The sequence below is a fragment of the Phalacrocorax aristotelis genome, chromosome 10 (genome assembly GCF_949628215.1).
Source record: "Phalacrocorax aristotelis chromosome 10, bGulAri2.1, whole genome shotgun sequence".
In the NCBI taxonomy this organism is placed as follows: domain Eukaryota; kingdom Metazoa; phylum Chordata; class Aves; order Suliformes; family Phalacrocoracidae; genus Phalacrocorax; species Phalacrocorax aristotelis.
The window spans coordinates 20527931-20554961 of NC_134285.1; the positions used below are offsets into that span (position 1 = coordinate 20527931).

General features: G+C 41.1%; 1 protein-coding gene across 1 annotated transcript in view; it reads right to left on the reverse strand.

Moving 5' to 3' along the window:
* Window positions 1–3756: 3756 nt before the first annotated feature.
* Window positions 3757–27031, reverse strand: part of LOC142062742 (cytosolic phospholipase A2 epsilon-like) — a 33396-nt gene continuing 10121 nt past the window's right edge. Inside the window, exons 4-21 of the mRNA XM_075105644.1 lie at window positions 26766–26902; window positions 25930–26061; window positions 25258–25298; window positions 18200–18242; window positions 17562–17625; window positions 16081–16223; window positions 15835–15924; window positions 15076–15113; window positions 13251–13386; window positions 11217–11353; window positions 9764–9986; window positions 8739–8853; window positions 7877–8014; window positions 7491–7598; window positions 6499–6690; window positions 6013–6182; window positions 4842–5028; window positions 3757–3974 (exon numbers count right to left, since the gene is read on the reverse strand). Coding sequence (XP_074961745.1) covers window positions 3766–3974; window positions 4842–5028; window positions 6013–6182; window positions 6499–6690; window positions 7491–7598; window positions 7877–8014; window positions 8739–8853; window positions 9764–9986; window positions 11217–11353; window positions 13251–13386; window positions 15076–15113; window positions 15835–15924; window positions 16081–16223; window positions 17562–17625; window positions 18200–18242; window positions 25258–25298; window positions 25930–26061; window positions 26766–26902 — 2303 coding nt within the window. The 3' untranslated portion in view covers window positions 3757–3765. The remainder of the gene's footprint in view (window positions 3975–4841; window positions 5029–6012; window positions 6183–6498; window positions 6691–7490; window positions 7599–7876; window positions 8015–8738; window positions 8854–9763; window positions 9987–11216; window positions 11354–13250; window positions 13387–15075; window positions 15114–15834; window positions 15925–16080; window positions 16224–17561; window positions 17626–18199; window positions 18243–25257; window positions 25299–25929; window positions 26062–26765; window positions 26903–27031) is intronic.

Below are 27031 nucleotides of genomic sequence, written 5' to 3' on the forward strand. Positions count from 1 at the left end.
GCCACAGTGCTTTTGCACGCTGCAGGGCCGTCAAACTGCAGCCTCTTGTGCGGAGGCGCCTGATGCCAGCCAGGGCCCGTCTGGCTGCCCAGGAGCGGGCAGCAAGGACTTCTTTGGCCACGGACATCTGAACAAACCGATGCGTGTACAAAAGATTTTTTGTAGCTTTTTATTGCCTATAGGGAGTAGGTGGGTCTTTGCTTAAAGACACATCCAAAAGAATTTTTATCCCCATCTCAGCTTCCATTTTGCTTACCTCCAGCAGTAAGGTGTCTTTCAGCCAAGCAGATATTGCAGTGACAACTATTGCATGAGACAATTCCCAAAGTTCACCGTCTCAAAAATTTTGTTACTTTGTACATCTGAATTAAGGTGCTTCAGTGAATGATCTCTAAAAGGATACATTTACAAGGGTGAAATTAATTCCTCACACTTATAAGGCTTCACAGGGCACCGCACGTCCAGTGAGGATGTCCCTGTCTCAGTGGGGGAGTACACAAAGTGAGTACACAAGAAATAAAAAAATAGGATTTTAAAAAAAAAAATCATCCTTGCGATTATGAAATTTAACAGATAAATAAAATTAAAAATCACAGAATGGTAGGAGTTGGAAGGGACCTCTGGCGATCACCTTGTCCAACCCCCCTGCTTGAGCAGGCACACCCAGAGCAGGGGGCACAGGACCGCGTCCAGGCAGGTTCTGAATGTCTCCAGGGAAGGAGACTCCACAACCTCTCTGGGCAGCCTGTGCCACGGCTCTGGCACCCGCACAGGGAAGAAGTTCTTTCTCATCTTGAGGTGGAACTTCCCATGTTCCAGCTTGTGCCCATTGCCCCTTGTCCCATCATTGGGCACCACTGAAAAGAGCCTAGTCCCATCATCCTGACACCCACCCTTTAGCTATTTATAGGTATTTATGAAGTCCCCCCTCAGTCTTCTCTTCTCCAGGCTAAACAAACCCAAGCCTCTCGGCCTTTCCTCATATATGGGAGATGCTCCAGCCCCCTGATCATCTCCGTAGCTCTCTGCTGGACTTGCTCAAGGAGTTCCATCTTAAACTGGGGGGGGCCCAAAAGTGTACACTCCTTTCAATGCAGCCCAGGATACCGTTGGCCTTCTTGGCCACAAGGGCACAGGGTTGGCTCATGTTCAGCTTGTTGTCCACCAGCACTCCCAGGTCCTTCTCAGTGGACCTGCTTTCCGGTAGTTCAGCCCCTAACCTAGTTCCCCCCCAGGGGCAGGACCTTGCACCTGCTCTTGTTGAATCCCATGAGGTTCCCCTGGGCCCAGCTCTCCAGCCTGTCCAGGTCTCTCTGGATGGCAGCACAGCCTTCTGGTGTATCAGCCGCTCCTCCCAGCTTGGTATCACCAGCGAACTTGCTGAGGTGACACTCTATCCCATCAACCAGGTCATTGATGACTATATTGAACAGGACCGGACCCAGCACAGACCCCTGGGGAACACCACTAGTGACAGGCCTCCATCCAGACTCTGCCCCATTGATCACAACCCTCTGAGTTCTGTTGTTGAGCCTGTTCTCTGTCCACCTCACTGTCCACTCATCCAACCCACACTTCCTTAGCCTGGGTTGGATAATAGTAATATCATTTCACTTTGTAGTGGATTGAGAACTGATTGATAAATTGAATCTGGCATTTTAAGAGACTCTAACTTAAGAACTAGCTGCAACAAACTTTAAACACATTAATGATGGACAACTATTTAGGTCACAAGAAGCAATAGTCAAAGGAAGGTAACCCCAAAGGAAAATATTCCTAGAGAGATTGCAAACACCTTAGTTACAAGGCTATTGCATGTTTTTATCAATGATTTGGAAATTAAAAAAAAAAACCAAACACACTATTGGCACCCTGTTTCAAAAAGAAGATAGTGAGATCTTGGGGAAACTGAAGGAAAGAGATGCAGCATTATCTGGGAGTAGGAGGAACTCCCTCAGAGAGGGAAAGGCGTTTTGAATCAGCCAGCAGGACACAATGCAGAGATACCCCAAGGCTGACTTGGGATGCAGCACACCTATGTCAGCACGGTAGTTAGTCATGGTTAGAAGATGGGCTAATTAAACCTGATGAAAAGCAGCATTAATCAGACTCAAGCTGTGTCATGCACTTATCTTTTTTCATCCTGTTGTTGAGTAAACTTCCCCTGTAAAACAGACTGAAATATCTCCCATCCTGCAGTTTCACTTGCAGCAAAAAGGTCTTAGAAACCAAAGATATCTCTGGAAAGGACCCAGGGGGGTCCCATGAGCTGATAGTCTAGTGTTCTGGAGCCGAACCACAATTGCAGCTGCCTCGCATGTGGAAGGTTAATAATCTAGATTTGAACACGCAATACTGTACCTGAAAAAAGGACTACACCGTGCCCTTTCAAGTGTTTCAGGTGCATGAACACAATGAACATGCTTATAGGTGAAAAACATGGCACACTCCTCCTCTTCCACCACCCTAATTGCTCCAAGATGCACCATCGGCTGATTTTTCCATAGGAGAGAATCTTTTTCTCCCATCCTTTTTCTAGAACCTCGTTCCATAAAAATTACACCCACTTCTGAGTGTAATCAAGATTCTCCTGATCTCAGCACGAATTCTGCCCTGGTGACTCAGTTTGAAGTTCATTGCAACAGTAGGAGCCTTTTACTATCCAAAGAAAGATAATCCCAAGTATTTTCCGAGCTGCTGTGACCAGTCTCTTCCTGTGTCACAGCTCCACAGTGCAGAGCTGTTATTGTGAATGACTGTGCTTGTGATCCTCCTGTTGCAGAGCTGCATGAAGAGAGCCGGTGGCAGCTACCTTCCCCCAGAGACCTCTAGGTTTTTTGGTGATGAGGAACCTCTTTCTCAGTACCATCCCCACAAAAGACCATTTGCAGAAAAGTGTTGAACAATGGCAAAAAATACTCTGGAAGGGATCTCAGAAGGCCCTCTTGCAGCCACTTCCCATCTTATGAAACACTTGGAGAAACTGCAAGGCCACCTTTCAGGAGCAGTCAAGGCAGGTGAAGATGAGTGAGACAGGAAGTCAGCAGCAACTCCAAGAGAAAATTAAAGGAACGTTGGGCAACATGACTACTGCTTAGGCTGAAGACAGGTGGTTCTGTGAATAGGAGCCTAGAGGACTTGTTTGACCACCTGAAACAAAGATGACCTAATTCAAGGGTAATTTTTATTGATTGTGAAAACTGTATAGGTTTTTTAACACTGATAGTAACTTAAGAAACTTATTTTTAAAGACTAGTGAAGAAAACCAGTTAAATAAAAACCTCATAGTGGACAGACGATCAAATCAGAGATGACAACCTTCAATAATTAAAATAAGCAAGACCAACACGATGGATTAGCTACTTACCAGGGAAATTCCAGTTCAAAAGATTGCTGTTCCGCCAGACAGAAAAAACCCATATAAATACTGGTTTGATTCACATTTTAATGTGCTACATATTTCATTATTATCTTACAAAACACTATTAATTTATACAGAATATATATATCGATCGGTTAAGTAACAAGGTAACAAAACTAAACAAAAATTTGCTGCTTTGAAGTTTGTTTTGGATTAAACCACCAGTAAATTCCATTCTGTTCGTCTGAGCAATCATGTAAATAGGATGAGTTGGAGTCCAGCACGTCGTCAGGATGATGCGATTTCTACTGCGAATATCACTGGCAAGCATCAAACATCATCTCTCACCAGATAATAGACTACCAAGAAATATCACATGGAAGGTCAAAGCTAGTGAGTGGTGGCTAATAATTCCGCTTCTTCCTCCGTGCCACTGCCAAGCGCAAGGCCCGAATAATCAACTCCTCGTTATTCAGGACGTTGTAATCAGTCAGTTTCACCAGTTTGTCAAAATTCTCTTCACTGAAACACACCTCCCTTGTTGTAAATGGGGAGAGGATGCTGGAGACATCAACTTTGCCTTCAGCCATCTCTTCGGGACTCCTTTCCACACCTGAGGGACAAAGCACAAGGAGGTGCACCAATAAGGGTTTATTGCAGTATGTGGCTCATATCAGTCATTTAAGTAATTATAGGTAGAAAAGGGAGAATTGGAGGAAAAGATATGATTTGCCAGAGATATGTCTAGTAGCACCGTATTCTTCACCCTCTGGACCAAGCCTCTGTCCAAAAATTACGTAACCCAAACAGCTGGGAATGAGAACAACATTGCTTATCAACAGCAGTGCTTGTAGACTTTGTCTTGGACAACACAAGGTCTTTGTTACCCACACTAGAAAAGTGCAAGCAAAAGGGGGGGAAAAAAAAAAAGATACTCTTGTACTGGGTCAAGTAACAACCCTCTCACTGAAAGTACAGGAGAAATGATGGTACTCAGACAGAGGACACAGTCCATACTAAAAATAAAGATTTCTGTCCACTCAGTCCTCAATCTGGGACATTACTTTTAAATAAGTGAACAAAACCCAGACGAATGGGCTACCACCAAAACCTCCAGAAGGTTTTTACCTCCATCTTTGTTTGCAAACAGTGGTGCATAACACGTCCACGTCCGTAGAGTAAAACAGCTTGTGTTGAGGACCTACCACCCACACTGTACATATTTTGGGAGTTTTACCTTCATACTCTCTCTAGTAAGTCCTGTGGAGTAAATGCTTATTTTCATCTCAGCTGTATTAGGAACCCTTCTGGAATTCTCACAGTTCAGACATACTGACACAGACCAATTATTTTTCACAGGGATGAGACTGATAAGGCCAGCATTGGAAAGAAGGTCAGAGATGATAGAAATTAGATAGGAAATAGAGGACACACTAAGCAAGTGACTTTTTATTAAAATTGCTAGCCACAGATGACTCACCAGGAGATTTATATTTCTTGAAGGTGTCATTTACCAGGGGGAAGAAAAGCACTGTTGGAGCTTGTGGACTGTCAGCATCTTCAAACACATAGCACTCCTTCAAGTTTTCCCTGTCTTCCTCACTTATCTCAATTTTGGGAAATGGAATTCCTTGCCCTGAGATGTACTTTGCAATCTGATCCAGAGGCTGGATGAATGAATAGAGTTAATAAAATTAATAAAAAGAATCAAAACTCAAAAAAGATCAGAGACCTGGATTTTTTTAAACTCCAGCAGCTAACACGAATATTCTAAGGCTTGAACCTTTCTCTGGGAAGATGTTAAGTTTCAGACAGAACCAGGCATAACCACACCAGCCATGGTAACTTATCTTCTTTTCTGCATTACTTTAGGTAAAACAAGAAAACAGTCACTTTTGAGCTTGCAAATGGGGCCAAAAGCCACAGGACTGCTTTTGTAATTCCAGTGAAACAGATTCAGAAGGGGAAGGCAAAGAAACTGCAAGAATGGAGAAGGAACATATCAGTCCAGATTATTCTGTGTCACTGTCTTGACTTCATTATTTACCACTTTCCCAATCTTTCTGTCCTCTGCATAGCTTGTGATTGTTTGATAATGACTCCCTGTTAACAAATATATTTATCAACATACCTTATGACCTCATTAATAAAAAAATTTTAACAGCTATATGTACTACAAGCCTGTGTTTATATTATTCTCATTACATATGCAACACTAATTATATTATTTTTCATTATTAATCAAGTCCGTCATCAGCCAGTACTCTAAGACTGATATGAGATAAACAGGACTGGAGATAAATATGTTTTCCCATTTAATCTGTTAAAATATTGTCAGGACTTTTCATTGCCCCTGTAACTTGCTCAGTTCAAGGATAACAAAAATCAGTATCAGAGCTCCAGAGTGCTCCTCAGTTAGCTCTTCAAAAACTCTTGGATCCACTGCAGCAAAGACCTTGATGATTTTAAAATGCCTATATCCTCCAATGTTTTATAATACCCTTCTTGGTTACTGAGAAATAAATCACCTAATAATCTAAATAATAAACAGATAATAGTCATCTAATCCCCATTCCAGTACCCTGAAGTTAGTTGGTTTAACTGATGAGTGCTAGAGACCAAAAGATCATGAAGGAAAAGATCTCAACTACCAGTGTCTGGGACCCTCCACTGTAATTTAAATGCAGGATGACATCCACCTCCCTCTTCGACCTCAAAAGTGGCGGGTAGCTGGTATTAATGAAAAAACCAGTATCAACCAGGGAGAGCTGATCATCTGCTGTTTCCATCAGTTTATTTGGGAAGGAGTCTATCACTGTGTCTGAAACACAAACATTTCTCGTTACAGCAAATAAAAAAACAAGATTGGCTGCTCCTCTGCAGGAACTTAAAGAAGGAAGAACAGAGAATTTTGTCCCCCATTTTTTGTTTGACTCACTAGCAGGACTGATTTACCCCCAAAACCCCCAAAAATGAAATGCTGTTCAAATCTGGCTTCCATGTCTTCCGTTGGTGCAAGGGAGAAGTGGAATTTCAGGAGTCAGTCTTGCTTCTTCCTTCTCTTTGGAAATCCTAAACGAATTCCCAAACCTAAACCTCCTCAAAATGTTACCAAAAAGCATGCTGTGTTACTGTGCCTTTCCAGGTAGAAAATCCCTCGCTCTCCAGGTACTTGTTATGCATCTGGAAGCCTCTGATGAAATTGGGATACTGTGCAATGGTTGGGCGTCCTGTTAAGACATCTCGCAGAGCAGAGGAGAGGGCACTCGAGGGAGTGGACAGACATGTGTCTACCTCATATGGATTCATGGACAGAAGGGGTTCTTCCTCTGCAGGAAGGAAAGAAGTAGTTCTGAGTTTAGGACAGTTTTCTCAAATAATCAATATTTTTTAAAATGGAATAACTAATGAACACAGTTGTCACCATCCCCCACCCCAAAGGTAAGTCAAACATAGTTATAAGCCTTTAAGGTCTAGGCTACCAACTAAAACTCAGCATTAAACAGTGAATTAAATGACAGCTACCTGCAGGCAGCAAGCTACCAGGCAGTAAGCACCACCTCCCACTCCAGGCTTCCTTCAGAGTTGCCCACCTCTATCGCAGCACGTGATGAAAGGGAGAGCCAAGTCCCAAAACATACAGGAGGACAACACTGGCCTTTGAGCAGGACACCTTCAGAAAGCATGCGAATATCACCCTGCTGCAAACACTAGCTAAGTTTGGAGGCCAGTCACTCCAGGCTCCCTGTGCAATTAACAGCAAGAGCGAGCTTTCTCCATGGGCAGTTTAGTGGAGAAAACAGCCCTCTGCAAGAGATGCTTTCTCTACTGACAGTATTAGAGGCCAAGCAAGACCATAACCTAACTTAACAGTCTTAAGGTGTGTTCTTAATATAACATTATTTTTACATGTCTGCTGCTGGTTATGGGTATGTCATTTAGAAAAAGGGACAGCTTTGCCAAAGCTTTGCCAAAGTAGCACAGTTTTTCTTCCTGATTTACAAGAACTAAATTTCTTAGCTGACACCTCTGCTTTGTTTGCCTCATCTCTCTATTCCTGACATTGGCAGCACTGTACAGAATGTAAGCAATACATACCAGCAGTAACAAAACCACAAAAACATCTCACCAATATCTTTTACTCTGTCTCTGGTCCATCTACACCAGAAGTCCTCTGAATCAATAGCCAAATTCCAGACATACATCACATCTATGGAAAATATACTACTCCACATGCCTGTAACGTAAAAGAGAATAGAAAATGATTGATGGAGTAGTCTTGGAAGAATTTTAATTGATACATACCTTCAGTCTTTCCCCTTGGGTACTTCCTTTCTGCCTGGATGGATATCTCCATGGACATACTTCCTAAGTATGTCCTTACTAATGCAAACTCACACCTGCTCAACCTGTTTGTTTGCTGGCGTCTTCCCAGGACTGTCCACCACAGACCATGTGCTCACTCACACCAGCTCCCTCTCGAGCAGGCCACCCTCCCCTCTGCGCAATAGTCACCTTGCATGTAGCAGATCCGAGTCTCCGAGAGCCTCTTCACCAGCCTTCCCATAAAGAATTCACTTCCAAAATGTTCTGCGCGAATAGATGCTCCATATTTCAGGAGACTGACTTCATAAGGAGTGAACTCCAGCCACTCTACGGTGACATCAGCCAGATCATGAAAAGGCAATAATGTGTTAACTGTTGCTGAACAAAGAGTACTACAGATCAGGAACAAATCATGAGAAAGACACTGGCTGGCTCATAACATGCTGTTCACCAGCTATAGCAGTACTATTGCCCGGAGAGAATACGCGTCCCTTGATACAACAATCTGCGGCAGGAAGAGATGCTGGAGTAAGCATCCATGCAGATAATCCTACCCAAAAGCATGTATTGTCCCTTAAGGGCACCAGTGACAAAGAGCTTGATGTTCACCTGGTGTCGTGTACTCAGCTCCTCACGTAAAGAAACACTGTGAAAATTAATACTAGTGAAAATAGTGATTTTCCTGCCACTGGACCCAAAAATTTAAAGTTTTCCCTTTAATTGTTCAAAATAAGACCATGCGGAACCAACACCAGAATGAGTTTCATTACACAGTTTTTGTGACCAGGATAAATCGTCAGTTTGGTATCTTCTGTGGTATAAGTATATTTTTGCTTCTGGCAACGTAGAGAATTCAAATTCTAAAGACTCAACACATTTGGATTTTTTTATTTTTAAGTGCTAGTCACTATTATGTGAAAACGTTAAAAGTGGTTTTTCGCTATCAGAATGAAAGGACCGATGTATTATTAAAGCCGATTGCATACATACAGTCTTAGTTCAGCTTATTTAAATTATAAAGTTGTTAAGAAGTCTGGATCATAACTGTTACCTCTGAACGCCTGAGCACTATAGCTGGACTTGAGGTTGATGGCCACATAGATGGGCAACGGGTTCTGACCATTATCCACGGCCTGCCGTTGGTCCGAGAGTCTATGCTCATCTTTCTGATTTTGATTAAAAAAACGTTAATGGAATGAAGTGAAAAACAGCTTGCACTTGAAATAATATAGTGTGAATTATGAGCTTTATCCAGGTTTTCCTGCCCCTTCTCAGTTCCCTGGACTGTACAGCAATATCTGCCATGGGATATTTCAAACTTGCTAAGTATCCCATAAGCAGCAGCTACACCCTATACGTGTTCTTGGATTTTGAGATATGCAGAGAGGCTGAATAGATTCAGCAAGGAAAAAAAAACATTTCCAGGAAGAAATATGTGGCTAAGTGAAAGGTAAGGTACTTTCCTTGGCTGGATCTCAGGGAAAAGAGTTTATCATATATTAATATATTTTGCAAGTATATTCATATGGGATAATATATTCAATTGCACATGACCATTTAAACTTCCTTGCATAAACATAAACCAGAAGAAAACTACTTAATTATACTATTTTTAAAGTATCAAAATTTCTATCACTCTTTCCTAAAACTTGATAACATATTTACAGAGTGGTCACTCCAGCTATTTGAATCATCTCGATTTGCAATCTGTAACTAAGTCACTTTATAAATGCTTGAAGTAAATAATTTCAAATTTTTAAGTGCCTCTTCTAGTCAGACTATTTCATGTCCAAAGTGAGTAGTTTACATTTTGAAATCATTTTTTTTCTCAGGAATTTTCTTTCTGTAAGAAAGAAAGAATGCCTTTTAATGCAATGCCATGGCTCCTTCAGTTCAAGGTCAACCTCACTTTAAAGCAAGAATACTGTTTTAATAATGGATCTGAATATACAGAGTTTAGTTGACCACTAAACTAACTGTTTGCATTGGTAGTACTGAATGGCATCCCAGGATTTCTTTTCTTCTCCTGAATAGCTACAGAAGTTCATCAGGTTTCTCGGAAAAAAGGAGAAATACCTTATCATGTAGCATGGATTCAATGACAAGCCCCCAAAGGTCTATGAAAGAAGTGTTATGTCCTTCCTTAGTTCTCTCCATCAGGTCATTATAATAGTACTTAAGACAATCCAAAGAAAAACAGCAGATCTTGGATTTGGTTACTTGCTTGCGAGCCTCCTTGATTGCATCCTCCAGATATTTTTGTGACCAGTTAGCGTCTTCATATAAGTTTGCCATTGTCCTGAAGAAACATCAGAAGAAATAATGAAAGAGAACCAAGGCTGCAGTTTGGCTTCAGAGAACTTTCGTGCAACCTGTTTGCCTGTTTCTCGATCCATATGGGGTTCACTACTGAAAATTAAACACACCTGGAACACTCATTTCAAGAGCAAACAGAACCTCCAAACTTTCCCAGTTTTGATGAGAAAAGTTTATGTGGGCTCAAAAATTATGTGAGAAATTCAAGGGAGGGGGAAAAAAAAAAAATCACCCAAGGCTATTAAATACGAAGACTCCGCAACACCTCAGAAAATCCGTATCTTGGAAGGCAGAAGTATTCTAGGGAGCAGTCACTACTAGTTTGCCCTAGTCTCATATTTGTTGCCAGTATCTGCTACTGGTTCCTACCAGTGCGAAAACTGGGCAGTTTTTGGGTCTGGGGCATGTCCTGGTACAACCATTCTTACTTGTCTCCTTGAAATTGTAACACAGACAGGTACATTCAGACCTCCACATACACACAGAGAACTTAAAAAAGAATTTTGGCAAATACTTAGACAAACCTGCCATTAAATTTTGGGCTTATATTAAAGACTGACACACGATTCAGTGCAAAAAACCAGTCTCTACTTCCAACCAGATGTAGAGGAATGGAGCTACCTGGAACCCACATGATTAAATACTTAAATTATTTTAAATGTGACATCATTTGCTCTATGCCCACTGTGAGAAGAGAGCGCTTTACAATGAGCAACCACAGCTGCAGTCTCTCCGAGGTCCGTAACTTGGCACCATTTGTTGGACTGCCTGCGAAAGTATTAACTCCACTAGCCCCAAATACACCTTTTACCAGAGGGAGATGCACTCTAAATCCAAAAATGGAAGTGAGAATAACCAGCAAATGGCAGGCATAAATTCTTCTTCCCATCTTTCTTCAATTTCCAGTCTAAAGACAAATTCGCTGCATTCAGTCTAAGGTATAATTGATAAAATATGAAAAGGTAATAGAGCATTTACATGAAAATACCAGGCATAGACCGTGTCAGTGTGGCGACAAAAGCAGCTAACGAATGTGACAATCTCTTATTCAGTGCGTTTTGTTTCTTTGCTGTAGGCAGACACAGGAGATTGTAGGGAAAATGGAAACGCTTTTGCTTTACTAAGTGCTACATAAGCCGATGGCGCTGTACAAATAGTCAACAGTATTAAGCAAAGAGAGTGCAAACATAAACCTTGTTTGGGTCATTCTCACCATGTGGTACCCGATAAACCACCGATGTACGAAACGCAGTCTAACAGATTGAGTTTCTGGAGACCCAGCAGGCTGCCATACATCGCTGTCAGCGATCTCGTCCCTCCCCCAGTTGTTGTGATGGCCACCACCGGCACCTGTTCGACACAGCAAGGCAGGAGGAGTGAAAGCCATGCGTGTATTAGAGACAAGCAGTCCTTCTTACTGCAGAAACCAGGTAACAGGTTACAGGCATTGATAGAAGCAGTGATGTTACTTTGTGCAAAAAGGATGCAATTGTTCCAGAAGGCTTCCGTAGCCACCACATGACTGATGGGAGAGGGAAGGCTGCTACCTTACCCGCTCAGACTGGGTGGCCAGGAGGCTGTTTACTTAATTTATAATTGGAAGTCAACCTCATCGCCCTGGAATTCTTCTCAAAGTCTATTATTAGAAGCTGTCATAGAAAATACTGGATTCACCATGCCGGAGCAGATGGGGTATCTGTGATTCTACCTGTGTCTCAGCGGAGCTCGCAGCACCCTGTAACCAGCCAGACCACACAATGGCCAAAGCCTTCCCGGCCTCAGGCCACTAATTACTTGGTGTCCTGAAGCACAGCCATGGGTAGGCCTTCCCTCCCACCAAGGCCCCAGTGTGACTGAAGAAACAGGCTGTTCTTTTCTTAAACTTTTCCTGATGAAGAACACCCTTAGCTTCTGGGAGTATCTTGAGTTGTGTGGATGCCTATGTGCCCTATGGAAAAATGTCTATTTCTACCTTTGAAGTATCAGCATCTAATTTCATCAAGCAATCTGCTGTTCTAAGTCAATGAATAGAGCTTGAAGAAAATATTTCTCCCCCTCTATGAAATTAAGGAGAAAAAAAAACTAAAACAAACAAATAGATGTTCTTCCTACCCTAAACTTAATAACAACTTAAAATCTAGGAAATGTTATAAAATAATAATGAGGGAAATCTGATAATATTAAATAAAACTGGAATAATTTCAAAAAGTTGTATTTTGCTTTTTATATTTTCTAACATTTTCATTACGAATTTAAATTCTAATGATAATTTTTTTTTCAGTTCAAATGTAACTCAGTTAACAAGGTAGAGGGGATTCTTTTTTCCACAGTTTTGAAGTTAAATACATGAATAGCAGAGCCAGAGTAATTAGGCCTTTTCAAAAAACAGCTTTAGTCTTACACCATTTTGGTGTTACCACCTCAACCACTTTTTTATGTATCAGGAAACTCTTAGATAGCTATGTAAAAATGTTCTTTCCAGCTTTCTTGAAAACTTTATTTCCTATATCATTCTCTGCTCTGAAATCCAAAATACTGATATTTTTTTTTTTTAAATCTGTACCTTATGCACAGCACTATTTCTTTTCATTGTCAGCTAAAGAGGATCCTTGCTGATGGTATGTTCGTACTTCTCTGATTTTCAACCACTCAGCAAGGCATAAGCAGTTACAAAACCTATGACTGAATTATGGGGGCAGCAGCAGGGGCTACACTTTTAATCAGCTATTTCATCTCTACAACTAAACGATGCTGTAAGATTCACTCTTTTCCAGCCTGGCAGTTTTCTTCTAGTAGTCAGTTTTCCCAACAATATAACCTTCTGCTGCAGAAATGTGTGTGAAAATTTTTGCTTCATCCCCTCAAATCCTTTACAAATGCCACGACCACCACCTTGGCTCTGCTACTGATCTAAGGCACGCTATTTCCCAGGCAGCGTCTCCCAGCTGTTCCCTGTCTGTCCACTATAAATTTTTCTCCTGACACCCATGAGCATTATCAAGAATAAACATGAATGGGTTGAACTGAGGAGCTATTCAGAAGTTTGGGGAGCTGTAAAGGCATTATCCTGCCTTCCCCACCCTGCTGCGTGAACCAGCTACTCCTCCTGCTCATCTCTTGCCCTAGGTGGCAGGCCTGGCCCAGAACAGCAGGATTAACTGAGCTTTTGTTCTGCTTGTGGTTTCAATTTGTGAGCCAGGCCCTGATGCCCAGAGAGGAGTTGCTACCAGGGACTGTATTGGCTTGCCTCGTGCTCTTTCAGATCCTCCTCCAAATGAAGAATCTTTTTCAGGGCAGCAGCCACATATTTCTTCCTTTTCCGCAGGAAGTCCTGCTCTTCTGGGCACAGGCTAAAGCCCAAGCGCACATCCAGGTCTCCTGAGCTGGGACAGACAACGGGACAAAACATTGCACATGTCATTTATAGCTGATTTCAAGACCTGTAGGGCAGGTATTCAGTAAACTCCACAAATCTGTAAAACAAACTATTTCCAAGTCTGAATATTGACCAAGGAACAGAAGAAAAAGGAGCATTTCTATTTCCAGCAAGGAGTAGTAGTGGGGATGAAGAGGAGCTTGCAAGGTGCTAAAGCACCTTGTGCTTTTTGTGAACACGGGCACAAAGCCAAGACACACAAGCCAGAGAAAGATCACCAAAAGGGGTAATTTCAGGAGTAATTTTTTTCTGTATCCATTCTTTTTTGTTACCGGGATGTCCTGGAAAAGTCAAGTGATGTCATCATCACCTGATCTCAGGTTTTGACAGCTCACTAACAGTATTTAAAGAGACGGGCCTAATGAGCTGTGTGATGGAACTTGAACTGCAGAACAAGTCCTGCAGCATTACCCCCCGCTCAGCCTCTGTCATGTGAAATCCAGCCTTTCACCTGTGCGCTGAACAGATTTCTAGATAAGCATTTGTAAGCTTCATCCTGCAAACATATAAGAATATCCATCATTTTTTCCACATGGGCAACCACACTGAATTTCCTGCCTTGAGAAATATGAAGCATAAGCCAAAAAATTCGCAGAAAAAAGGTACAGAACCAATCAAATGGCAACTAATGTTTTGTGCCTTCAACAACACAAATACACTTGTTACTGAGAAGAGCACCCGATATTGACCAAACCTTCTGGATCACATCACCCTCTGGTGGCTGTAAACTCTATCCTGGACATCACTTCCACCAATATTTCACAAACATGAATGTTTCAAGGGTTAATATTAGTAACCTCTCTTCTCCAGCAAATTTGGTACATCACAGTTTAATTTTGAAAACAGAATAAGGTCAATTGACTGAACTTATAAAAGCAAACAACTTTTTTGGTGGTAGATTAAAATTTCTCTCACTCGCTCTCTCTATAAATCTGTATCTGGTAGATTTACATTTCAATATATTTTGTTATGGGCTGAGACTGAGCAGGTAGCTCTTCTTCCTATGCTCTGAATTTCATCTACACAAACTTCTCCCGTGCTCCAAAAATCGACCTTGCTTCCCTTCTGTATATCACCCAGTAGTAAGGATGCTGTAAACCACATGAAGTTTTCAGCTGTACCATAAAACTTCACATTGTCTTCAATTTTACCTATCACTGGTGCAGTTCTGTCCCTGAGAGTGGGCTGGCAGAGGTACAGCTGGCCAGGTCTCAGCTTCATTCTGCTCAGCGAAGCAGGCAGGAGAAGGGGCAGAAGCCAGGCTGCCCCGTGTTTGCTTTGGTGATTTCTCAAAGTTAAAGAGGAGTAGAGTTTATTTCAGTCATTATGCAGATCCGACTATTGCCATAAGCGCGCAACAAAATCAATATGTGAGTAGTGCAGTTTTACTCCTGTCTAAGAATAGTAGTCATAAAATAGGCTAATGTACTCTGAAGAAACCTACCAAGGCTCATAAGCTCATATTGAACTGCAAGATCCTGTAACTGCAGCAGGCTTGCACTTACCTCGGGCACCCCGTGAGTACAGGACAAAGCACTCACGCGGCATGTGTCCATCTCTCCACCTATCACAGAAAAAGCCTAGATAACTAGTTTACAGCAATCCAGAATGACAGAACAAAAAGAGGCCATCTTACCATTTTCTTGCTGTCAAGCACAAGTGAAAGGAATGATCCTAGAAATCCAGAAAATAAAGCCGATCACCACCAAATTGTAAAACATTTCTATCCTTCAAGCTCTGGCAAGGCTCATTCAGTAAGAGAGGAGGTTCTCAAATAATATTTCCTATGGCTAAGGACATTATTTTGGTACAATTAACCAAAGTCTCACTCCCTGCTGCGGAGTCAAATTCTTCCTTATCTAATAAGCCTGTCCATTTGGGGCAGTTAGTGTGCCACAAGCTCGCATGTTACACCACACCAGCTCACAGTGTGCACACTTAGAAGGGGCAACAAGAATGAGGCAAGTTACCTTATTAAAAAAACAAAAAAAATCACATGCAAAAGCACTCTCAGTATCAGTATTTAGACAACTTACGATCTGAATTAAGCTCATAGTCTGGATTTTTTTTAATTATAATTACTAGCCTTTCTAGAATTATCCCAATACCCAAAAAGAAACTTTGGAATGCACATGCATATGACAGTCATTTTTATTCCTTGAAAACACTTAATTCTAATTCTGGAATGCAAGCCTTCAATGACTTTCATATTATTATGATTGTTAACACCTGCTTCCTTAAAAGCAAATATGACAGTCTCGAATTTTTTAACATTTTCAATAAATAGCTGTACAATTTTACACATTGATTTTGTTCACTTGCTAACTTTATTTCTAGTATGACAATATTAAGCACATTTTGAAAATACTTATTCCAAAAGTTTCACAGCACTCACCTCTTCTACTATTATTTCCTTCTGCAAAGGGAGTGAATTCAGAGGGAAAGAAAGGACCCCAGATTTCCCTGCTTCATTTTTATCTTCCAGCTGAAACAATGTAAAAAGCGGTAGGGATGCGCACATGAAAGGTTAGTCATTTCTAGAACTTCTTCTACTAAAAGGGCTAGTTCAGTTCACCGGTTACATCAATTTCTTCTTCTAATTTCATTGAGGTTAATGACAACATACAGAAGGGAAACCTACCTCTTCTGGTAATATGATGTCCAGTCTTGTCTGGTCGTTTATAACACAGTGAAACACGATGATCCCAAGGCTGGAATCAGAGTCCAGCAAAATCTTCTGGCTTCCTTCATGGGATCCTTTCACTGTAAATGTAAGCTCCTGATCTAAACATAGAGGCAGAGATTTTAAGTATTACAAGCAAGTACACGTAACTAATAAATAAAATCCACTTCTACTGTGCACACTTTTTGTCTGATTTTCCTTACACCGTGATGATTAAGTAGACTTGGGGTGGCCAAAACAGACTGAAAACTGATATAAAACATCCTGGTGGATCTGTACAAATCATTAATATAGAGAAATCACATATTTTTGAAATACCATAGCATGCTATTTGGTAGGTGCTTCCCATGAATAAATAAAACCAAGATTTAGGTTTAAAGGAGTGTCAGTTTAAAGGCATTTTGGATTATTCACATTGGATAAGGGAGTCCTTTACTTTATGTCAGCCTGTTCTGGTTCACTGTGGACATTTTATGGTATGTTGTATCTGCTACAACAGTCAAACGATTCAAACCCAAAAATCAAGCAGAATACTTGACACATGCCCTCATGTCACCAAAACTGAACAACCTGCCAACCCCAAAGGCTTTGTTCCTTGTACAGAAAAGCCTTTACGTTTACAGAGAGATCACACGCTGTTCTCTTGGAAGATCAGGGCCAAGAGGCATATAATTTTAGATCACTGATGTTACATTTCAGTCTGAAATTTCCTGTAATGCAACTCAGCCATTGCTACCATTTTCTTCATAAAGGTCAATTTTCCATTCATTAATTAAACAGCCATGGGGTTTTTTTTAGATTTGCCCCACGACAGCTTTACAAAAGCTACTGTTTATTTGAATGAACTTAAAGACTAGAAAAGAGTCCTGCTATATTTATTAGAGCTACATTTTACAGGCAAAGTCCTGATTTGGTGGTGGTTTGCATTTTGTGCAGACCCCTTTGACACAATTTTACATTTAAGCCTAAAAGCTTAGAGTTGTTATTTGTGCTCAAGCAACCAAAAAAAAAAATAAAAAAATCTCTTTCAGAACCCTGAATGTGCAGAAACTTCGTATGTACTCAAAACCAAATTAAAGATACAGGATAAGATTTCTACATATAAATTTAATTGTAAGGTAATTTTAAAAGCAGATCCAACTTAGTTAAAAATTTTCATTTTGAATAAGCAAGAAAGAGAACTAATATAATTTTTTCCAAGTTTTTAATTCTAATATATATGGCTCTATTTTTGCATCAATTTAAGATTTGCCTCAGAACAAAATACTTGACTAACTTGAATTTTGACAGATATGATCTTTCTGCAAGGTGGGGCATGGCGAAACTATTATGCGACACAGCTAGAGTAACGTGCACAACAGATTATTAATTTTTCAACATCTCTCATAACGACTGAATCACAACACAAAAACAATAGGTTAATGAAGCAATAACCTCACTTGTGGATTGCCGCTTCAGCTTCCCTGTATCCACTCTAATCTCCAAACAGGAAACCTCACGTGCCTGTAGCAAGAGAGGACAAATGACAATTGAAAGAAATGTAAATGTCATTACAAGTGATTCATAATGTTCTCAGCCAACCCCTCTAGTTGATCAATGAGCAACACAATTATTATCTATTACTGTGCCTTCAGATACCATGAAGCAATAGCGACATGGTATCTTTCCTAAGTTTAAAAGTAAAGAGAAACAACTCATGAGCTGCTTGAACTTGGAGAGAAAGTTAAGTAAAGAAGATGAGACAATTCAAAATAACAGGGATGTTGTGATATTGGACTCTTCTTACGAGCATTTTACTCTAATAGTTCTGGGTGTAATGTGGGAATAATGGGTAGGAAATTCAAGTTTATAGGAGAAAGTGGCAGGTGCATGCTGACAGCAGCCTCACAGCACACCTTTGCAGGAGGTGGCACCTCCCTGGAGTGATGAGAAAACAGTGATCCTTAGTGCCAACAGCAGATCCTTTTCTCAGCAGGACAGTGTGGCTGATAATACTGCCTTTGGGACACAGCTCAAAGTTAAAAATATGAACTCTTGTTATGCAGGCACAGGAAAGATTGTAAGAAATATACATTACCACTAGGACTCCATTAGTAATAATGCCATCAGGATAGTCCAGACTGAAAAATAAAATGGAAGATATGTCATGGGTGGGACAACTCAGATAAACACTAAGTCTATGCGTTAACACATTATTCATTTTCCCCTATCAACTTTCACATTTCTGACTTTAACATTCTCACTCAAAAATACTTTAAAGCTTTTATCAAGCACAGCTCTAGATAACAAGCTCAGTTGCAAGTTTTTCTATCTACCCTTGGTAGAACATGAAGCTGGACTTTTACTCTGTGGTTTTTCGTACTGCGTTTGAGGAGAGCTGGAGGCTGTTACATCCACCTTGACTGTTTCAATCGTTACAGTTTGACCCAAGGTTTTGTACTTGAAGAACCAATACACTTATCTAGTTTTCCACAGTTTTCCAAAAATTACCTTAATGGTGGAAGAAATTGTATTCACCTCTATAAAGCAATTGGCAAAACACACATGAGTTTTTAATAGATCACTATAGGTGTAGAGTGTTTCCACTTACCCATTTAGGGGCAGAGGTGGGTTCACATATTGTAGATGCTCGTTTTCATATTCATAAATATTTTTCTCTCAGAAAAACCAGGTGATGTCTCATTAAGGATATCTTACAACTTGTCATTTTATTAAATTGCAGATGTAAATTCATATAGTATCTCAATAACCCAGATTAGTCCAAAGGGAATACATGCATACATAAAATGATAAGGATTGAGTACAAACTCCTCAACCTGCTGCAGACAGTATGAACAGTTTCTTCATACTATACAGATTATACACTCTGTAGTCTCACGTAGTTTTATAACTGAGATACATATTTCATCTCAGCTGAAAACAGGCAATACACTTCCTTTAAATTCAGGTGAATGACATTGTTATTGTCCACTTTAAGAGAAGGTTTATCACAACTATTAGATTTCAGTATAAACATACACGAAAATAGTTTTGTAAAGTTTCCCATTACAAAGAATTCTCCCAAAATTTCAAATCTCATAAACAGTTTAAAGTTTCATTTCCAAATCAGTATTTTCCTTTAAAAGAAAAATATGAATTGGCTAAATACAGTGCAGAACACTCAGGAAAACGTTCCAGTAAAAAAAATAACAACACCACCACAAAACAACAACAAAAAAAAACCAGACACCCCACCCACTCCCCAGAAAACAGTCATACACTAGGGAAAAGAATTTTACTTCAGAATTTTGTAAGTTCTTTTAAAAGAGTTCAGAGAAATTTGGTCAGAAATGGGCAGAAAAAAAATACTCAGTGTTTCTACCTGTATGCAGGGAAATGGGTTTAATTACTACTCAAATTTTGTTTCAGGCACAAACTAATGCACTTAATTACTATTTTGTAGTCAAATAGTTGTAGCATTACATGACACATGGCACATGGTGTCACTATCCTCAAATACTTCATCAAAAAAAATAAGGAAAGCAAAGAAAGAGGCTGGTGGATATTAAAAGATCTCAGGCTGCATAGCCTGGTGAAACGTGGAAAGACAGGAAAAGGTGTCTCTTCATGGAGGTAAATATCTAGTAGAATGTAGTATTATTTGAGGTATTGATATCAGCAAAGTATAAAGTTAGACTGATAGTTAGGAGGCCCAAGGCATAACCTTCAGACGGGCTGGAAGAGCCTGCGCCGTTGGGCAGAACGGCTTGGAATAGTCCTGGGAAGAGCCAGGACAGCACAGGCATTACGCACTGACAGCTGGGGTGTCCCTTTCAGGGTGTTGTCTCTGCAGTCACTGCTGTAAGCAAGCCCAGCGACTGTCACTTGTTGGTTACACTCCACACTGCACTCCCAACTTTTATATCCCAAATTTCAAGGTTTCTGCTGGTCACAGCATAGGAGAGATGGTTTTAGTATTTTTTTTAACCTGGTGATCCATACACTTGTTTTAAGAAGAGCAAAAGCACTCACCATTCTCTGAAGCTTTGGAGATCAGCTGTGGCTGGAAACACAGCTGAGCTGGGTGCAGAAGAGCTCTTACTATTCAGGTTGGCAGGGACCTTTGAGTATTTTGCCTATCTTTGGAGCACTGAATAACGTCCATTTCTTAGGACTAGCTGCTAATTTCCCTAACAACCAACCTGCTATTAGAGAGCCCTCATTGCACATACTAAAACTCCTGTCCACTCCTCCATCACAGGTTGAGATTTGCAGCCTTTTTTAACGCAGACCTCAGTTTTACTATGAGAATTGAGAGCATATTTCGGCCTGTGGCAGGGAAGCCAGGAACAGAGACCTTGGGCATCCTTCTCCACTAAATGTCTATTGAAGTGGTGCCTAAGGCTGCAGTGGACTCTGAACCTGGGGATCACTTCCCAACACATGGTATGTAAACTCCTGACTTCTCCTTTTTAGATCATGCCTGACTTATAATGAAACAGGCAATATTGTATGGGAAGTTACAGTCGTACAGATTCTCGTATTACAGTTCGCATTTACATTAGACTACTGTGCTCCATTTCGCCAGAGAATCTGGATATTTTTATACCTATGTATAAAATTTTAATTCTTTCATGTCAGATCCAGCTTCCCCTCCTTTTAGTAGCTTCCACATAGAGCAGGCTACTTTTCTGAGCTTTCTGACAACGCAGGAGAAGCATAGGAGATGATACTATTTCAATAAAGGAAACTGTATTCACCTCACAGATTCTTGTCATCTTTCTTGACTAAAAATTTCTGCCTTCAGTGCTCCTTGAGGCCCTGTGACTTCCTGGCACAAACACGAATACAAACAGTACATTTGGCCCCCGATGGATGGAGACACAGCCTGCTCTGAGAGTTTCCTCATCAATCCCCGAACCAAATGGCTTGCACAATCTGCTGGTCTCCCACACATGGGAGAAATTTCTCAAAATAACACAGCAGAACTACAGAAAGAAAAAAAAAACTTTTATTTTCTAAAAATCATGCTTATTCCATATTTCAATAATTAATATTTATCTTTTATACAACTTTTTGTACACCTATTTACATTTATTTGTGTTAAGTGGGCTTTGTTTTAGACATTGTCTTTCACATTTGAAAAAAAAAAAAAAAAGGAAAGGGAGGGGGAGCTGAGATGAAAAGTTGTGTAAGAGCAGTCCTTCATTCTTCTAAGAGTTGTTTGAGATGCACCTCCTCAACTCGGGACATCTGAAAGACAGAAAGAGGCCAAAAAGATCATCAGCAGACCCAGCAAATACCGTGGGGCCCTCAGACCTCTCCTTAGAAACTCAAAGTACCTTTTAGTTCATCAGAAGTCTCTCCGCGGCCCCTTAATATCAAATGTGGGCTTCAGAAGAAGTCAGAGGGGAGGGGGATGTTCAGTGAGCGAAGCCACCTAGTCCAGCGAGACCCCGTCCCTGTAGCAACTCGTAGAGGCTCTTGCTGATGCTGGACCCTATCAGTGGAAATACAAGGGAGAAAGCCCACGTTACCATTGATAATCACTAGAAAATAACTCAAAAAGCACTAAAGTATGCGAATCGGCAGCCTGTGTACAATGACCTTACCTTTTCTGTCACTGCTGCCTGAGGGCAGCAGCTCTCACGCCAGCTGGGCTTGTGTTATGGGCCCGAAAAACATTGGGCGGGTGTTTGCAATCCCTTGGCTCGGTTGCTGGTGAAAAGGCACTTGGGGAAGGAGCATGCCTTCCTCTGTGCCATTAGGATTAAACATTTGGCTCTCAGTGCCCGCCATGGGTAGCGGCAGCAAAGAGGTGAGCATTTGCAGGTACTGCAGGAGTGGCGTAAGAGTGAGGCGAAACTAGAGTGTATTCATCTTGCAGTTGTGGAAACCGAGCTACCAAAATGAAGGCTCTCTTCCATTTTAAATAAAAGACAATGTGCGTGAATGCAGGAACCGATTTCACACAGCCCACCAGTGTGTTGTGAGGAAATTACTTTTACCAAAAAACATTGTAGAAACACAAAACACAATTTTTGCAGCAAGGCCAACAGGCAAACAAAAACAGCAGTGGCAAAGCCACTATCATAGGTGCGGCCCAGGAAAGTTCCTTGGCCTGGGGTTACAACACATGTGATATTATTAATCTGAAATGCTGGAAAGAAAGAACAGGCTAATACAGTAAATCTTGGTAAAGCAATTGGTAAAGTCTAGAATGAAGATGGGGAAGGAATGAAAAACTACTTCAGATAAATACTGTCAGGCAAAATGTGCTGGTGGGAATAATTATTAATTTTAGAAATAAACCACCATATTTACCCAAAACAAGTATGTTCTTGTTCCCATCACAATACCAGATTTGCGGAAACTGTCCCACATGGTTAGCTGTACCTCTTGTTAGCACTATAGAATCATAGAATCATTAAGGTTGGAAAAGACCTCTAGGATCATCAAGTCCAACTGTCAACCCAACACCCCCAGGCCTCCTAAATCATGCCCTGAAGTGCCACATCTACACGTTTTTGAACACCTCCAGGGATGGTGACTCCACCACCTCTCTGGGCAGCCTGTTCCAATGCCTGACCACCCTTTCGGTAAAGAAAATTTTCCCAATATCCAACCTAAACCTCCCCTGATGCAGCTTAAAGCCATTTCCTCTCATTCTATCGCTAGTGACCTGGGAGGAGAGACCAACACCCACCTCGCTACAACCTCCTTTCAGGTAGTTGTAGAGCGCAATACAGTCTCCCCTCAGCCTCCTCTTCTCCAGGCTAAACCCCCCCAGCTCCCTCAGCCGCTCCTCATTAGACTTGTTCTCCAGACCCTTCACCAGCTTCGTTGTCCTTTTCTGAACACGATCCAGCACCTCAATGTCCTTCTTGTACTGAGGGGCCCAAAACTGAACACACGTTGAACAACACTATGGTTGGCTCTCCCCCTCTGAAAATCATCTCTAATCTCTGTCAACACTTCTCCCATCCAGCAACGTCAAAAGCCCTTGCCAAAACCTGCTGAGCTAGCTCAACACATGAGAGGCTGGTTTGGTCCATAGCTTTCTGGTGATCTATCAGCTGCTTCATTTCAGTCTTTCAGACCTTTTCAGGGCTTTTTTGTTTATCACAAGTAATGCAATCCATTGCCTCCAATTTTAGTACACAAACACTTTCATTAATTATTCCTGATATCACAGTTGAGGGCAAAAACCCTCTTAATATCCTTCCAAGATCACTATAGTTAATCAGTTCAGATGTGCTGCACCTTTATTCCTGGCTTGACTGATGGGCAGAACAGTATTGACCACCACGTGTATGCAAGAAACGCAAATGAGAGATAGTAGGGGAAACATTTATCATCTTTTGACAAGAAGGCCATTTTCCCAGAGAACTGTCTTCCCTTTTCTCAGGCCTGCTGGGACCTCACAGGGACATTCCCTGCCTGCCTGACTTACGACACAGCAATTTCTTCCCTTTGCTCGTGGAGTTCTTCAGGCCACAACTATTACATCGGTCACACCCAAGTACCACATTATGAATGAAAAAAGTGGATGTGTTCTTGCTGTAGCAATTTATCCATGACCGTGATTCTTCTTAAAACCCCTTCCTTGGCACTGCCCAGGTTCCTTTTTATTTGTACAATCCCAACCATCTTTTTCCAACCAGTAGAATTCCTGCTAAGAGAGCACCTGCAGAAATTGCTTAATATCTGACTTTATCTGTTGAACAGGTCTCCAGGAAAAGGCAACTGGCTGCAAGGTCCAGGAGAAGAGTTTGACACAGAGCGAATGCACACATACTCCAAGACGAATTCCAGCTTCCACCCCCATAAGCAAACCCACTCATGCCAGACAACCTGCCTGGATCTCCCTCATCAAAAGTCAGGACTATCCAGAGTATGATTCTACGTACCAGCTCCACACGCCACCCTCTAACTTGCAGAGGAAAGACGACTGCAGACAGGCAGGCCATTTGGGATGTCTACTGGAGCTCCCTCCCCCATTGCTATTACTGATTTTGTGATGCTCCCAAGCTGTAATAGGCACCATTTGTCTTGCTGTTGCTGGGCCTTCTGCCAGTTTTGGTCCACAATAAACAACAAACAATCTGCCCTGGTGAGTTTCCATGAGTTATAATAGAAGATTCTGGGACTGCTTTATCTCTGATGCCTTTTTTGCTTGTGGGAGATCTTTCCTTCTCCATTCGTAACACTGAGCTACTGCCCTTTCTCCAGCAAGTCCCAGTTTCCCCTTCTGGCAGGAATATTCAAACTCTCCACCAACATACTATCCTGCTAGGCCTCCTGAAGTGCCCCAAACGCCTTGAGAAGGTGCCAGCAGTACCATCCTTTCTCTAGGGTTGTTTTAACAACACTTTCAGACTTTCAGTACAATAACATGGATCAAATTGATAACAGAAATCCTTTCAAGTAACTTCCTCAGAGTCATAAAGCATATTACAGAGACGGACTAGAATACCCATGATCCTGCATCATACTCCCTCTCCAGTTAGGGTGACAGGCTCCCCGATTTCTCCACAACATGAACTACCTGAAGCAAACATGTCCCCTAAACAGTCAAACAGCCTCCAAGCCTACCAAGCTACTCCTCCAGTTTTCCTGATTCCTCAGTCCTCAGCCTCCTACAGTGATCTTTGCTCTTTATGCAGAATATTTAGTTCCCCTCCCTGCTGGAACTGATGCTGAAGTCTACCACAGCACCCCATGTGTGGCCAGATGAGCTAAATAGATCAACTTGCAGGAGAGCATTTTATAATGCTGTGGATTTGAAAAGCGAGGTTCCCCAAGAAAGGGTGACACGAGACGCTTAGGCTTGGCATTCCGTCTTCTAAGGGTCAAAACTTCCTCAATATTGTAGTTAACCTCAATAGTTCCGTGTGTATTTATCCAACAACAAAGATAACAGGAGGAAGTTGGTGCCCAGCAGGTAGCAGTCAAGCAGGGCAAAAATGACATTTTCAGATAGTTAAAAACTATAAATATGTATTCTGAAATTCTAATTTACTAGACTTGAACGAAAACATCTAGGTATTGCTTTCAGAGACTCAGTTTAAGAAGCACTGTCACACATGAACCAGCTTTCCAGACTACTTTTATACTGAATACAACAGTTTATATAGAATTTAGGACTCTACTCACGTGTTCTGCAATGTGAACTCCACCTCCAGCTCCTCACGTGCCTGAAGAGAAAGGAAGAAGAAAGGTATATTACTTATTTTTCCTCATAGCTTTCATCGTACCAGTTACATATGATTTGTAAAATATATATTTAGAATAGCACTTAAGAAAATTCCCAGAACATAAGAATAATTTGAAGCCCCATGGTGCCAACTGAAAATATTGAATGTTAAGACACTGAAAAAGCAGTTGCTAAAACTAGTTTTTTTAAATCTAAATGCCATATGAGCATGCAGATGTAGGAGCTGCTATTCTGCTAAAACAGCCATTTTTCAGACTTTTACTCCCAACACAAAAAGAGTCAGCTGCTTTCATATTATATCATTTTAAAGTGTCTGAAAACTCAGAACTCATACCAAGAACTAACAAGCATGCCAGAAATATTCAGAATTAAGGTACCGGCTAATTAGTTGTAGCTGGTTCCATCCTAGATTTTTAGCATACAGATTTGTTCTTTAAAAAAAAAATAAATAAAAGTAGCATGGAGCACTCGCACAGGGTTTTTAAGTCTTTCTTATAATAGCAGCAAAATACAGTTTAAGTTAGATTTTTCCTATAATGAAACACTGTAAAAGGATATATTTAGATGGAAGGAACGAATTTGCTATTGTTCACACCAATGCCTTTGCTCACCTGTGGATTCAGCTGAAACTTTACTCGAACAGTACGTCCTACAGTGAGCTTATCTATGTCAAAGAGAACTGTGCAGAGTTCATCATCCCTGGTGATCGTGTCTTCATCACAGACCTTTAGCTCCAGCACATTCTGCAAAAAGTGGTTAAGAATATCATGGAGTTGTTTCTCTAAGAGCTCTACATGGCAGGAAAAATCTCAAGACTAGGTTTTCTGTCCTCCCTCCTTCAGTTTTAGGGGAAGAAGGGAAAATGAGAAAGAGAAACAGAAAAGGGAAAGAGAATTGGGAGTATTAGATTTCACATTACTGATAAGCCTGTTTCCTTGTGTATGTACAGTTATCTGCCTTCGGAAATGAAACAAGACAGCAGGTCATACAGAATGTTCATGAGTTTGTCATAAACAGCTGTATTCAATTTTTCTATATTTATTTTATGGCCTTTGGCTCTAAGTGTTTAAAACACGCACAGGTACATAATCAATCTTAAAAGGACTTCCTTGCCACCACGCCTAACCTAACTAAACAATCTTACTGTTGTTTTTATGTGATCTTTATCTTGGGTTTCACTTGTATATGGCAAGATCAGGAATAGGATAGGAAGGCCATATTCTGCAGGGCATTTAATTGCTTCTCACTGCCTCACTATAGTAAATGTTTAAGTAACAAACGGCTGGAACAGAACAATACCATGCAGGACGCAAGCAGCATTTTTTTTCTGAGGAATCTTTATCACCTCCAGTGTTCGGAAACTAGGTATATATTTACTGATTTGTTGTAGCCTAATCTACTGACTATCTGCAGACAGCAAATGGTAAAAAGCATTTCTTTTCACTACCTTGACTCGGCGGTCAATCTTATAGCAGAAAGCTTCATTCCAGACAGGGTTTTTGCTGTTCCTGATGGTTCTGGTCCGAACCTTCTCGGCTGAGGCAGTAGGCAGCCACAGTGTCACATAGCAATCTGAAAGGGTGACTGTGTAACGGGAAGATGAGCAGAGTCATAATTTATCCAGAGAAAGAATTGCTGCACTGTGCACGTTTAACCCTCATAAGACAAAGATAACATGGTAGGGGATTTCTTCCTAAAATATACAGGGTGAGG